The sequence below is a fragment of the Coptis chinensis genome, chromosome 7 (genome assembly GCF_015680905.1).
Source record: "Coptis chinensis isolate HL-2020 chromosome 7, ASM1568090v1, whole genome shotgun sequence".
Taxonomy (NCBI): Eukaryota; Viridiplantae; Streptophyta; class Magnoliopsida; order Ranunculales; family Ranunculaceae; genus Coptis; species Coptis chinensis.
Genome location: NC_141462.1, coordinates 92,020,001 through 92,035,743, shown reverse-complemented (window position 1 = coordinate 92,035,743; position 15,743 = coordinate 92,020,001). Strand labels below are relative to the sequence as shown.

The 15,743-nt window shown below is 34.8% G+C and overlaps 1 protein-coding gene across 1 annotated transcript; it reads right to left on the bottom strand.

Annotated features, from left to right (window-relative positions):
- Window positions 1–152: 152 nt before the first annotated feature.
- Window positions 153–11,173, bottom strand: LOC147489984 (ATP-dependent DNA helicase PIF1-like). The gene is made up of 7 exons (XM_086574780.1): window positions 10,745–11,173; window positions 7,481–9,318; window positions 7,078–7,240; window positions 2,957–3,031; window positions 990–1,095; window positions 828–882; window positions 153–288 (listed from the first exon to the last, which is right to left on the bottom strand). The coding sequence occupies exons 1-7, from the start codon at window positions 11,171–11,173 to the stop codon at window positions 153–155; spliced, it is 2,802 nt and encodes a 933-aa protein (XP_086430906.1).
- Window positions 11,174–15,743: the final 4,570 nt, after the last annotated feature.

Sequence of the window (15,743 nt, the reverse complement as noted above, 5' to 3'; positions counted from 1 at the left end):
TGCATACTATATTTATTGAGTTTGACTTGAAATATCCAATGACTACCAAGATTTTTTTTCAAGTTCTTTTTTATGTCATCAAAATCTTGACCCTGCAAATTATATAATAAATAGTTAATAATAATTTAATATTGAAATAAAATTAAACGTGTTTATGCTTTACTTGCCTTTTTCTCTAAATCAAGAACTTTTGCAATTGGTACTTTCACAATATCTTCTGCTTTGTTACCAAAAGCTACGAAAGCAGTCATTTCAGTTTCATTCTCAACCCATAGTTTTAAAAGGTATCTGTAAATTAAAACATTTAGAATATTTGTACTCAATATCCTTTTTATTAGACATTTGTTGGAAGACTTACCTTTTTTTTTGGTCTTAAATATTTGGCTCCACAATCTGTGCATGTATGTTTTGAACCACTATCAACGTGTTTTACAAAGACATTTAACATAAAGTTTAAGTAGTACCAGTTGGTCCCTAACAACTTAACAAATTTTCCTCTACATGTGAAGACCTTTCCCTGTAAAAAGTCATAGATTACAAAACTAACTATATAAATCATATGATATTGAAAATATATGAAAAATAATGTAATAGTAAATGGCTAACCTGATTTGTTGGTTCCATCCCATATCTTATGAGTTCTTCTATTGTTATCCCGTCCCTTGCTCATTTTTTTCCTCTAATGAAATTGGTTCTTCGTTGTCCGCTTTCTTCTATTCCAATTTTTTTTTTATCGTGGTCTTCAAATCTTCACAATTGAAAAAGAGAATCATTATAAAAAATATGAATAATTGAAAATTTTGTAAATAAAACTGATCATAAATTACCTTTTTCTCATTTCATGAACATATTTTAAATCCAAATTTATGTAAAGCTTTGTTGCTGATGAGACACACACTTGGAATTGCACTATTAAATAGGAAATAGTTTAGTATGATAAGAATTATTTTGGAAACTAATACAAAGATGATGTTAAAGCTTAAACTTACTTCCAATCTTTTTGAGAAATAGGGATGTCAGAATGACAATAACATTTTCTTCCTTATTGCTTATATTAGCAATTGTATCGGACATTTCTCCCCATAAAGCCACGGTCTTCTCATAACCCCATTAATTATCCCAAATTGTCAAATACAATTTAATAATAGAAGAAAAAAATTGCGTACTTATGAATTAATGTTTACCTTTAGCCTACCAAAGTAATTTCTCCTCAAACCTTGTGGTTTTATTACCAATTTTTTCAAAATTGTTATGATATCTGTATTACAAATATTGTTAGATCATTCAATATGCATTATTAAAATATACAACAGATAATAAGTTTATAAAATACCTTTCAAGTCACATCTTTGAGGCATCTTACATTTGCAAGGAATTTTTGAATCCAACAAAAGTGAACTTGTAATTTTCAATACTCTTGTCATCTTCATTGGTAGGAGTTACTATAGTTGCTTTTGTAAACAAAATTTTGCGCTTAAATCGTCGGAGACGGTAACTCTTGTCTTCTTTGTCCACTTCAAATTTCTCAAAAGTATAAATTTTTCCCTCTTCTAGTTTTTCTCTAAATTTGTCTTTTAGGGTCATTCCGTACCTTGGCATGGATTTGATCTCCCTATGATTACAAAATTAAATTATTAAGTAAAAAAAAAAAGTGATTATTAATTAAATGTATATTTCTGACCTTTTCATCAATGAGAAGCATGTCTATTCCAAAAGTTTGTTTTCTGTTCAACGGATTAAAAGGGAACCACAATCTGCTGACACGTGCCTTCACTATACACTTGTCTATTTTTTGGTTGAGCTCGACAAGTCCTGTGTATTTATTTTCCATAGTGTAATGCCTGTGAAACAATATTATAACATTGTGAATTAGTTCTTTAACAAAAAACTATCAATATATATTGATTGAGAAATTATTGCATAATAAATCACAAATAGACACTTGGGCACTGCCATCTTGAAGTTTGATGACTGGCATAAGATTCACGTCAAGTTCAAAAAGGTATTATTATTGTTTAGTGCTTGTGCTAAGGAGTTTAATAGCTTGACCATAGGGAAAGTAGTGAAACTGGATTGAGATGCAGGGGCGCATCACCATAAGAGATTGAGCTAATTATAGTTGAATCATCATCGATGGCGAGGTATGGGAAAGGCGGGGAGTAGGAGTTTACCCAGTGATGGTAATCGAACCGATTATGTCTTGCTTTGCCACAGTCTTGTGATAAAACTCACCGCTTCGAACTGCAATTGGGATTGATGTGACTCCTTTTACGCTGATGTACCTTCAAAGACTCATCCGATGTGCCACCCAAGATCTGATCGGTTCTAACACGGGGTATTTATATATGTGTTTCACGGTTTTGCTTTGAAGCGAAGCTAGTAAGCTTTTTACAAAATGTCATATTACAACTGGATCTGACACGTTCGATTGGGCCTTAATTTGATATTTCTTTTTTAAGCCCACACACAGTTTGTAAGAGTGACGCAAACTACTAAGGTCACTGTTCTTAAAATTGGTCTAGGTGGTCTCTTGGCGCTAGCGGTGTCCAACCGACTCGCCTATGCCCAAATCATTTAAAAAATTTGTGGACCGATTCGACGGGTCTAGGTCGACTGATTAGGCGGGTCTAGACGGCCTCTAGGCGGTCTAGTCATTTTTTTTAATGATTAAATGTCAAAAATTAAAGGCCCGTGTAGGCATAAGATATATCAGAAATATCAAAAATGCCAGCATACTCTTTGAGTATTGCTCCTCTGGATGCTGATCCTTTTGGTCCCCCTATCATATAACAGGGGTAAGTGTTTGGAGAAATACTGTAAGGGAACATCAAGTTCTTGCACGCTTTGCTCCCTTTGAGACCTTGACTCTGAACTTCAGATCCTTTCTTACAGTCGTTCATTAATCCTTTCTTGAAACTACTATCTGAAAAGGGTGATTGTGAGGCATCCATTATACCTCATTGGCAGCAAACAATGGCAGAAAAGTGATCAACGTTAGAGTGGACACAGACCCGGGATCTGGTCCCTCTTCCTGAGGGTAAGAAAGTTATAGGGCTTAATTTGATACTATTCTCACCTATCCTTTATTGGCAGTTTGAGAGCACATTGCGTCCTGTGGGAAGGTAGCAAGTGTGTCTCTCCCAAAGGATTACGAATTCGATGCTTTGAACGGGTATGTAAAATTTATCCTTGTTATTTTCTAGTTATGAGATATTATTTTTACTACAATCTACACTTGCAATGGTGGCTGTCGCGTGTAATTAAATCTAGGTATGATACAAAGCTCCTCTATATACGTTCATATTGTCGTTGGCCTTACCTCTAGGTTCACTGTTGAGTGGATGCTACTCACTTGCTCAACATTATTCTTTTCTAGATAACTTCTTAATCTTCAATTGATGCATAATAATAATATATTAAAAAATATTCAAATCTATTAGAAATTTAAAATAAGTTACATATCCTATCCTAAATAAAAAAAGTTACATAGAAGTTACATAAACAAAAGTTGAAGAAACAAAAGAGGAATATGTTACTTTATAAATTTTGTAAATTAGAGGAATATGTTGTACCTATATGATTGCTTAACTTGAATTATAGAATAGCCTGCAATATACAATAGAAGAATTTAGAAACTGTCAAAATATTTTGATTAATCGTAGGATTTATATTTATAGTTCTTGTTTTTTCTAATAATACCTTTGTTAATTTGAGGAGAGAAGCTTTGTAGATTATTGGAGTATGGTTTTTGGTTGTGATTTATAGTTGTTTTTTGGATAAACATCCGTAGGTAGTAATAGAGTTCTAATACTTCTAAGACTGTGAAGTGTTGTGTTAGTTTTAGAGTTTTAATTGTTTAAGACTTCTAATTGTCTAAGAACTGAGCGATAGATATATGGAAAAACCCACAATTCAATTGTTATTTAGGACATCTTACAATTGTAATACCTAAAGAAATCATTCCAAGGCATAGTAAAAGACCTAGAACCGATAATAAAGACATTATGTCCAAAATAAAAGGGCCAACACCGAACTCAAACAATTAGTATAAATTATGCTTAATTAATCGGTTATCGATTATTTCAAACATAATGTGAACATGAGAGTAAATTGTATTACAACCAACGGACCAGGATACGAATGATGCCTAAGCCCTATGTAACAAATAAGTGCCTAACAATTATGATTCGAAGTAAAGCTCGATTAATCTTTTCTTCAAGAATCATAACAGGCCAAGTCTCATTATTATCCGCGATACATTTGCTCGATCTCTAAATCACTGCCCTTCTCCAAAATCATCTCTCTAATGCTCTGTGTAGATGTGTTGGCAGCATCAAAAACTTGCTCAACTCCATTAACAAATGTGACTTTGATTTCGGTGGATGGTCATCGGTTCATCTTTGCACTTGAAGTTGACAGTCGGGTTGGATTCCTTGGCTTTTCTAGCATTGCATTGGGGTAAAAATTCCAAATCTTGATAAGAAATTTAAATAAAACTCACTTACGGGGAGTGATGTGCATTGTTGACTAACTTGTTTAAGATGAACAAATTTATTACGATTAGAGAGCTAGGTTATTGGTTAGAGTAACTGATAAAATAAACAAACATTAAAAAATCAAGTGCACTTTCAAGTCGAAACACATCGGATCCCAGAAGGGCTAACCCCATGACAAAGGATTACACATAAAACCAAGGAATTTCAAGAACTTGTTCTCCTGCAGGTACTTGAGATAGTATGGGGATACTTGAGCGCTCACATACATAATGTGAGATGAGTAAAAGAAAATGAAATAAAAAAGATATGTGGTTTAGATTGCCTTTTGCTTGAGCTTGTTATGACAAAATATAAACAGACGGGCTTCAACATTTTCTGACGAAAGACCTTGACGTGATGATCTTAGCTGTTGAAAAACTTCTTAATCAATATACTTCATAATCAAGTACCTATTCAAGTATATATTATAGTTTCATTAGTATCAGGAAGCTCATTGAGATCATAGTTCAGCACCACACGGTTTGTCTGTTTTGTTTCAATTGATGTCACAACCGAGCTAGTAGGGATTGGAGTCTTGGACACTGCTGTCTGAGTCGGATCAACTACCTGTGTTGTCATCGCCCAAGTAGTAGTCGTTTAACTTTCGAACACCGTTGGTGAAGCCGAATGACTTGGCACACACTTTGCCTGATAACTTACTTCCAGGACCTCTCACTTTTGTGATCATTTGAGGTGTGATTCTTATTAGTGTGCTTATTTATTATGTAGTGGGAGAAAATATTTGTTGTCGGCAGTTTCGATATGCATTTGCATAAGAGTACTTCTTCGTGCAGTGCATTCGTAGAGTTGAATAAAAATATTGACACGCTGATCAGCAGAGCTATGAATTAAGGAAAAATATGGTAACCTTGTATAAGATGGTAAACTTGGACTATCGCTCTAAATGTAACTAAAATTGAGCAATTGTGCGAACCCATCATTTTGACCACACGTGAAAACTCAGTAATTTGTCACCTCCTCGGTCGGGTTTTCACGCCCCAGTATATCTGCCTCATGTACTTGTCAGTTGCTACTCTAATAAGAGTGTGTCACTACATGCCACACTAATATTTTGCTCATAGTGTGTGAAAAGACTCTACTTCGAGTCATTAACTCATTACTGTTTAACATAGACGTTGCTTAGTAATTACTTAAGGTTTACCATTAATCTAGTATACTTGAGAAATCATTGAACCCAGGATTGGACAGCATAGGAGTTTGTGTCCCAGATTCTAAATTTTTTTGAGCCATTGCCCGTGGTTCGAGGAGTGCATTAGTCCTTGCCGGTGCGAATGTAAGTGGTCACTAGTGTATGCATCCGAGATTTAAGTAAACCTTTGGGAGCACAGCATGTGTGTGTATGATGGTGGTGGTTTGCTACCTTTGGGACGTCTTGGACCAACTCTTGTGGTCTTGTCGGTGCCAGGGAAATTCAAGATTCGAGACACGGAAGGTAAAACCAAGTAGATTAGTTTAGAAATTTGTCTCATTACCCGCTTAAATTTAAGTTTCTTTATTTGGATATGCATAGCACCTTGAAAACACAGTTCTTGATGTCTAAATTGGATTGGGCAAGACTTAGTTGAGTACCTGGTCAAGTTATTGAAGTACTCTTTTAGAGTTCTTTGATTATCTAGAAACCATAATAACCTGCCCCATCCTTAACTATCTTTGAGCTATAAAAAGTAAGTTGATTAGAATGTTTTCTTGCTCTTTGCTTTAGAACTGTGCTTTTATCCACTGCAACATGAAAGGGAGAAAATAATAAAACAAAAAGTAGTGGAACCATTTTGGTTTCGCTACCAGTTGAATAAGAAGTTGGAGGTTGTTGAGTTCGACCTTATGTAATCATCTGCTTGTTATTAATTCAATTAGAGCAGAATTCACTATTACGTTCAATAAAGAAGCGTAAAAGTACCACTACTACCTCCGCAAATATGCACTTTGTAGAAGTTAAATTAGTGGTGGTACATCTTTGTAGGTCAATGATGAGGAAGTTGAAGCCATCCCGCTTGCGGCATATGCACTTGCAAAAATTCATATGCATCTTGTATACAAATGGTTAAGACCACCATGAGTTAGGGGTTTTCGCCACTTGCAAGTAGGGCAACACTTTTCTGGAAGGTCTGTTTTCATTGTAGATAGTGACATGACCTTATCGGGAGAGAGCATGATACGTTGTCACTGATTTTTGGTTTACTGATTTCATTTACATTCCATCTTCTTTCTTTTTTCTGGTACCTATTAGATTCTGTTACACAGCAAGGGGAGGGTTCTACTATTTAGAAGAGAATGTTTTCGAATTTGGCACAGGTAACATCCATTTTCCATCTTTACTTATATCTTCTATGTGGTCCCATGTATCTTAGAAATTAGTTTTACCATTTCCTTAAATTGTTAAGCAAGGGGCATTGGCTTCCAACTTGAAATAACAAATCGTTACAATAATACAACAGCTACAATAAGGGTTTACAATATAATTGACTGGAAAAATTAACTATTCAAACTACTGATATTCTCTGAACAAATAGTTAGAACTAACTTCAACTCTCCAAAAGCCATGTAGTTGACATCCTTGCAACCCTTTCTCTATAGCTTCTAGCTCTGAAAAGAACATAATTCCTTCCGAACCACCACAAAAAGCCAAGACAACTTCACCTAGATGGTCGCTTGCAGCACCACCACCATATCCAACGCCAGTAGACCTGTTTAGATTAAAGTAAACACTTTTTTACAAATTGTATCCTAGACCTACAGAAGAGACAATCAATCTAATTCCCAGGAGATCTGCTGCCATGCCATTGTATTATGCAAGAAATTAATATATATTTATTTAACTTGTTTTTATTTTAATCTTGTATGTGATTCATCTTGAATGTAAAATAGCTATATTAGGACATACCTTGAGTTGATATGTTCATATTGAATTGAAAACTTCTTTATACACGATGTTCTTTGTGCACCCTTCGGGTTCATTTCCGTCCTTTTTTATTAGGAATTTCAATCCCTTTCTTGAGGTGGTTCGCGAGACAGCAACATATAACTGGCCATGTGTGAAAATTGGTCTTGGTAAATAAACACCAACCTTATCAAAAGTCTGACCTTGACTTTTGTTTATAGTCATAGCGAAACAAACTTTGACAGGAAATTGTTTCCTCCTGAAGACGAAAGGCCATTTTGTGTCACTTGGAGACATAATCATTCTGGGAATAAAAACTGGTTCTCCTATCTTTGTTCCAGTAATAATTGTTGCTTCTATGACTTTTGGAGCAATATTTGTCACTGTGAGTCTAGTACCATTACACAGTCCTTCACTTTGATTCATGTTTCGCATCAGCATAATAGGGACTCCACGCTTAAGCTTCAGATTGTGGTTTGGTACTCCGGAAAATTCTAAGCTGTTTAAAAATTCTGTTGGATACAGAACATCTTGTTCTGCGCACTTTCCTGGGATTGGACATAGAGAGTCTGCACTTAAGTAGCTTTTTAAATCTCCAGGAATTTTTGAAACAACTGCAGAATTTATTTCGTGTACCGTGTCATTCTTCGGTGCTAGAACACTCCTCTCTTTCAAGTACTTAACTTCTGTATACTTATTTACCAAATCTGGATAAATGGTGCTGATGATATCTTCAACTGAGTTGTCACTTTCTGAAATGAGTAAGTCATCAGGTATTTTGATCCAAGTCGGCTCTATTTCTTCGTTCATCGCCTTTGCAGGTAGGTTCCCATCTCCTAAATCTAGAACCCATTTGCTAAACTCATCTACAGAACTAACAGTGTCATAGTCCATCACGTCACTCTTGAGTCTCATGTTTTCACTCAAGTGAAAAACTTGGCAGTTTTTCCAAAGTTTTGATTTGTTAATGGAAGCTTTAACAACATCAATTCTTTTACCTCTTGGTATGACTGGCAAAATTTGTCTGAAATCTCCACCCATGAGAAATGTTTTTCCACCAAAATCTCTAGTATCTGGTTTCAATAAGTCTTTCAGAGTACGGTCAATAGCCTCAAAGCCGTGCCTATGAGTCATTGGAGCTTCGTCCCACACAATAAGGTCAGCTTTTGAAATAAGCTTGTGTAGTTTTGAACCATAAGAAATGTCACAACTTGTGGTCTCATCTGTAGGTATTATAATTTTAAACCTTGAATGCACTGTTCGTCCACCTGGTAAAAGAAGTGATGCTATTCCCGAAGAAGCAACTGCAAGAACAATTTTACTTTCAGAACGGAGTTTTGAAATGATAGTCTTGTAGAGATATGTTTTCCCAGTTCCCCACTTCCGAGACAAAAAAACACCTCCAGTTAGCGTCTCAACCATCGCCACACACGCTTTGTAAACATTTTTCTGTTCATTGTTGAGACCGTTATAGAGTTTGATATGTTCGTTGTGCAACTCTAAGCAGTTGTAATCCAATTCTTCAGCAATCAATTTGTTACCATAGGATGCTTGTGAAGAAATATTGAATTTAGGAAAACCTTCAATATATGTAAGTGTTTTCCCCCTACGAACCATGATATTCTCAATCTCGCAAAGAGTATCATTCTTTATCTGGTCATCACTTAGCTGGAGACTTTGGTTGTGGTTGGTTTTTCTGTAACGAAACAAAATATCTTCACCAAGGCTTTTCTGATGATTTTCAAAAAGTATTTCTGGAGATGTAACCTCACACAGCAAGATTAAAGTGACAAAAAGTTCTCTTAAAGAAGCTGGATTTGCCCACTCGCTTGCTTGCTTCATAGCATCATTCCATTCACTGTCGTCCTCTAGCAAACCGTATGCCTGTAATCCAAAAATGAAGGATTACATAATATAAAATGAAAAACTTGATATTAAGAAATAAATTAACAGGACTTAAAGTAGACTCTTCAGGAATGCCACATATCAGGCAATGAAAGATTATGGACTAATGTCCTTATTGCAATCAATGTCTTGTGAGTATAAAATATTTTGAAATCGGATTGTTGTACTTCTCCTATGATAAAAATTGAAGTGCACTTGGCTTTAACTTGGGATGTCTTAAAAAAAAAATTGAGAATATTTCCTACCTTACTTTCGTTCAACCACACATGAATGAATAAATGGTATTCTCGAAAAACCTATATTATCCACGGAATGTATTGAATCAAATAGGTCCTATGTGTTAATCCGGATAGTGTTATTGATATAAATTTTTTTATTAAGTAATGATCATTTAGGTGTACTCTTTATTTTTTCTGGGCAATAAGAACGATTACCTTATTTGATGGTTTTCTTTGGTCAAAGCATATGTGTCGCAACTTGCAAAGCCATGGAAAGTTGGTGCTTTGGGGAGCTAAGGTTTGAATAAGAAAATTGGTTTGCATTTATAATTTCCTTTCTATGTACTCACTAAGATTCATAAGTATATTATGTATTTATGTCTACAAATTAACAGCCTCATTGACAAAGGACAATTATGGAGGTTGGCCACTTCATCCTTTCTTCATTCAAATGTTGGGCACCTCATGGTCTGGTATTGAACTTGCATACTAAATCTGTGATGTTATTACTGATTTGTTAAGTTAACAGCTTTTGTTGAGGTTTGCATGAGTTTAGCTGGTACGAAATCGTTCCTTAAAGGTTCTAGTAGGATTTTAGTACTCTCTAGAGGATTAGGCATTGATTGTCCATACTATATGTGAAATATAGAGAGGCCTCGATCTCAACTGTTTACAGGTGCTATCAATCTCCTAGACTTTAATATATTACAAAAAAGCTGTTAGTAGTAGATGGATAATTGAAGTAGTTGAAAGATTACGACATCTTTGCTTTAAAAGTTGGATGTGGGGTTCCATTAACTGTACGAATATCTTCATAACTCCTAGGTCCTTTAACAATATTAAGCAACATTCTTAAGTAGAACCTTTCACTTGATGTAGGATGTGCGTAGTAAACTCGTCCAACTGATATTCCTCGTTTTCGTAGAGTCCACTTATTATACTTTTTTTTCCAAACAAATTTAGTTGGGAAATCAACATACGTAAGTGTCCTGGCTAATTCATACTCTTCATTTTCCTTGAACCATTCTGTAAACTTTGTTCTAGACGCTTTTTCACGACGCACTACTACTTTTGGATCATCTTTCTCGCTGTAGTATACCATATATATTCTGACCTTCAAGATGGAATGGCAACCGCTCGACACTCGGATTTCTGTACTGTATATCAAAATTTAAAAGCCTCCAAACTCCTTCAGAAGAAGAAAGAAATCGACAGTCTAAGAAGTTTGATATTTCATCAACATCCCTGACAATTTGTTCCTTACTGTTACTGTCAGTTACTACATTCTCAACAATCATTGCAGATGCTCTATCCTTTCCCTTGTTAATATACTTGAATAGGTACTTGATTGACCTTGCTTTGTTGCAGTGTTCAACATTTATGTGGGCTTGAAACTTCACAATCAAGTCCACATTGTGTGGAATGACCCATTTGTTATCAAGAGTTATTCCGTCTTTTTGTGTAGTTCGACCATTGTCTCTCCTCATATAGATTGTGAAGTCATTTTCGTCAATCGTTGTCTCACTACAGAATGGTTTCGGATAGTGCCTAGAGCATTTTTGATTCCCATCATCAGTTTTTACCATGCAAGGAGAATCTGGTTTAGACCGCCACATGGACCGTGAATCATGAATTCCACAACCCGCATTATCTGCCAACTTTGTCGGCAGGGTCGCAATTCGGCGATATAACTCTGTTGACTTGCGAAGGGTGGAAAGGCTTTGCTGAGTTCTCCAAAAATAGCAAGATATGAGCATGGGGCAAGCCTCTTTTTGGAACTCTATTGTGTATAGAGCTGCAATTAATTGGAAGTTAGTATCAGATTTTCATACTTTAATAATATAATATTTACTAAAACTTAACAGTAAATATAAAGACTTTCCAACAAATTGTTTACAGATGCTATGTAAAGAAGCTGCAAACTAACAGAAGCAATGGAAATAAACTAAAAAGAGGACCACTTCACCACTCTCTGATTGACTGTTCCTTTTGGTATATAGGACTTTTAAGGGGATGGAAACCTAGGATGCTATTCCACATATCCATATACGAAGTACATTATAACAAAAACAATTTGTAGACTTATTAGGATGAATTTGTGTGTATCTATATTGAAATTTACTGCTTGATTTACTTGTAAACTTTACTGGGCCCGGGCTTTTAAAATAGGTGTCAATAGTCTTTCATATGATGACTTGAAAGGTAATAACATAAAAATTCTGATTCAGTTGTAAGGAGAAAACTTATACTCTTATGCTTGATGATATCTTGAATGTATTTTAATGTGTTCATGACTTATTTTTTCCTCTCTTGATCTGTTTGTTTGATGTTCACCGTGATGTTTACTATTTGGTTCTCCCGGTTCATAATGAATAAAAAGACTTCTGCAAATATTGCTCTTTGTTGGGGACTCTAAATGGGTGACATTGTGAGACGTAAGAGCACTACCGAGGCAAGGATCATGGTTAATCTTTCCCCGGTCTAAAAAGTAACTAAAATTAAACAGGCAAGAATTAATCTCTTGTATGGCTTTTCGAGTATTGTTTGTAGCTTTTCTAGTATAACATCATATCTGGGACTTCTATGTCATGTCCCTATGTTAGTGGTGCAGGTGTTTACGTGAAGACTTTCCACCCTGATTGGTCACCTTCAGCAATCAAGTCTGCCCTTATGACTACAGGTGCTTTGTGCTGTAATAAAGATTTATTTGTTTGTTATGTAGAATTCTTAATACCAATTTCATGAAGCAACTCTTAAAGCTTCTAAAAGAGTTCACTTTGAGAACGAAACTAATCCTGACTCAGTTTTGAAGTTTTTTCAACAACACGGATTCACCAATACTCAAATATCAGTAAAATCACCATAAATAGTAATTTCAATATGATTTGTTTAGAAATAGGACATAGAATTACGGGCATTTCAATCATATGTCCAATTATGAAATCCTTGGAAGAAGAGAATGAATCGAAATATAGCTGCTACACCAAAACTGGGTGCAAAGAACCAACCAGATTGACCTAATGGATAAATGAGGAATACCGAAACAAAAACAGCAATTGGACCAGAGAATGCGATTGCATTATAAGGTCGCAACTAAACAGATCGAGCAAGTTCGAATTGACGTAACATGAAACCGATTAGTCCGAAAGCGCCGTGGAGAGCAACAAAAGTCCATAGACCACCTAATTGACACCAACGAGTAAAATCCCCCCAAGCCGGGACCCCATAGCAAAGAACAAAGAATGTGCTAAACTATTAGCGGGGTAGAAATTGCGGCGGTTAAGAAATTGCATCCTTCCAAATAAGAACTGGCCAATCCATGGGTATACCATGAAGTTACAAAGGTTGTACCTGTGAACCAACCCCCTAAAGCAAAATAGGCACAAGGAAAGAGCAATAGACCGGACCAACCTACAAAAACGAAACGGTCCCTCCGTAACCAGTCATCCATAATATCAAATAAATCCTTTTTGTCTTTTGTAAATCTACCAAGAGCTATAGTCATAGTGATCCTCCTATTCAACTACTTCAACCATTTTCGAGCACCTCATAGCATTTTCAGGACATACGAGAGTTCAATCATTTATGTATGATTCCTCGTCCACTACCGCTTCCAATGGGTTTCGGTTTCGAAGAAAAAAATCCTTTCTTTCTTTTTTCTATTGGGTCATAAATCGACCTAGGTAAATCCACGAGCTCAGTTCGATTATTCCTTCCTCTTATTATTCTTTTTGTGATTGTGAATAACTTATCGAATCCTGCTGAATTGTTTTATTGTCTTATGACTAATAACTTCATTAATTTTTTGAAATAACTATTCAAGGAACAAATGATCCCCGCTCCCGCCACCAGTTGCTCCTCCGATCTACACCCGTTCCATCAACTAATCTTATTTTTGGATCTTCTTCGTGATATAATATTGAGAAAAGATCAATAAATATCTCTATGGATTCTTCCAACTTCTATGTATATTAAACTACTACAGTAAGATATATATAATTTTTTACTTTGTTTTTCTTTATTTATATTATATTTTTATTCTTACATTATAATTTTTTTAATATATTAATTATTAATAAAATATAAAATAATAATTTTGGGGTTGTTTTTTGTTATTGTCTTCTTTTTTATAGTTCCTTTTTTTCTGACAACTAAAGAAAAGGTAAAGTAAATAATAAAATATAAAAAGTGGCTTTTTTGGTCTGACCCGTTAAAAAGATACTCTAGAGTTTTCAATTCATCTGAAGGGTCCCATATTATTGGTTGATAGAGAATCAAAGTTTATTTACCAATGAATCACGAAATGCTATGGTTCATACATATGATATTATTTCTGAATTTATTCAGAAGTAATTCAGCGAATCGTGCACCTTTTTTTTTCTAGTTATAAAGAAGAAAGTGCAGCTGGTTAGGTCCAACTTATTCTTGAAATAAACAACTCGCACACACTCCCTTTCCAAAAAAAATCAATACACCAAGGACTACACTTAGATTTATTGGATTTGTTGCTAAAATATCGATATTAAATCCGAAACTCCCGGCGGATGGCCAAAGGACCCAAGGAAACGAAAGAATCGGTTACATTTTTCATATGATCTCCTCTTATGGATAGGACTAATTGAACAGAGTTCTTTTTATATTACTTTATTTTTGAAATTCTTATTTCTATTTTATTATTTCCATTGAAGTTCCCAATAAAAATAAATAAAATACTTATTATAATTAGGTCTCTGGTCTCATATCAATTAAAAAATACCTCGTTTGTCGCAACGCTTCCTAAAAAAAAGGTTACATTGGACTGAGAACGGGAAGGAAGAAAGCGAGTGTATCCACTAATTCCTGATCCTCAAATTAGTCCTTCCCACGGGGTATTGTCTCAACGAATAAGTTAAAGTTGTTGTAGGAGTTAAGTCTTGATATAATTCGAAAAAACAAGCGACAAATCCACGGCAATAAAATAAGACAAAACAAAGACTTTCACATTTCTATAGGATTAAACAAAGGGATTTGCAAATAAAAGTGCTAGTGCTACGACCAGTCCATAAATCGTTAAAGCCTCCATAAAAGCCAGACTAAGCAATAAAGTACCTCGTATTTTACCCTCTCCTCCTGGTTGTCTCATGATACCCTCTATGGCTTGGCCCGCCGCAGATACCTTGACCAACTCCGGTCCAATAGAAGTCAACCCTACGGCCAACCCAAAGAAGAATAACGGAAGCGGTAAAAATCGGTGGATTCATGGTAAGCTCCTCATTATAAAGATAAAGAAATGGTTAATGATACAAGCAACCAATTAATTATGACTTATTATTCCATTACGAAAAATCCATCCAAATAAATAACTATGAACTACAAATTAAAAATTTACAAATTAAGGTAATGAGATTATTGAATGATCGAACTGCTTTGATCTCGCGTTTTTTAGTTCCTATCCATAGAGTCTTTATCAATCCATAATCAATCCATAAGGGCCTAGTTCTTTTATTTCATTTATTTGTTACGAACCATTCATTCTTTCAATTCTACACCCTTTCTCTTCTATATGCTTGATTTTATCTGTTTATTCATCCGGCCCAGACGAAATGAAAGGGCTTCTATTGTAATTGTAATTCCTATCTAAATTCACGGTAGGGTAAGAAAATAAATAAGATATATGGGTAGTTCATATATAACTAGTAAATATCTAATATCACATATACATGGCTTTCTTACATAACGTAAACCAAAAATTAACATCTTATATTCAATCCAATTCTAGAATCATTCTTTGAATTGAAACATAAAGAAAAAGTTGGCTTATAGTCATTAAATTACATTACATATACCCAGTCCGAACCCCACCCCTAACCTAATCCATTTTTTATGAATCTTCTTTGTAAATTAAATTATTGGTTTCCTTTTCTTTATCATTATCCCATTAATAATACAAGCATGAATACAAATAGACGAATTCATTAGTCTGAATTCTTACATATCAATACAATATCAATATTTGAGATCTAATTGCATAAAATTAATTTGAATTTTGATCAATCGTTGAATTGAATGAAATCAAGTGAAATGGGAATAGTTCCATAGAACGTTTTTTTTTTCATCCGCACACCGAACCTCGATAACATAACAATTCTTATCCAAATCCAAATTATGATATGAATAGTAAATCTTGTGATTGACTGAACAAAAAGA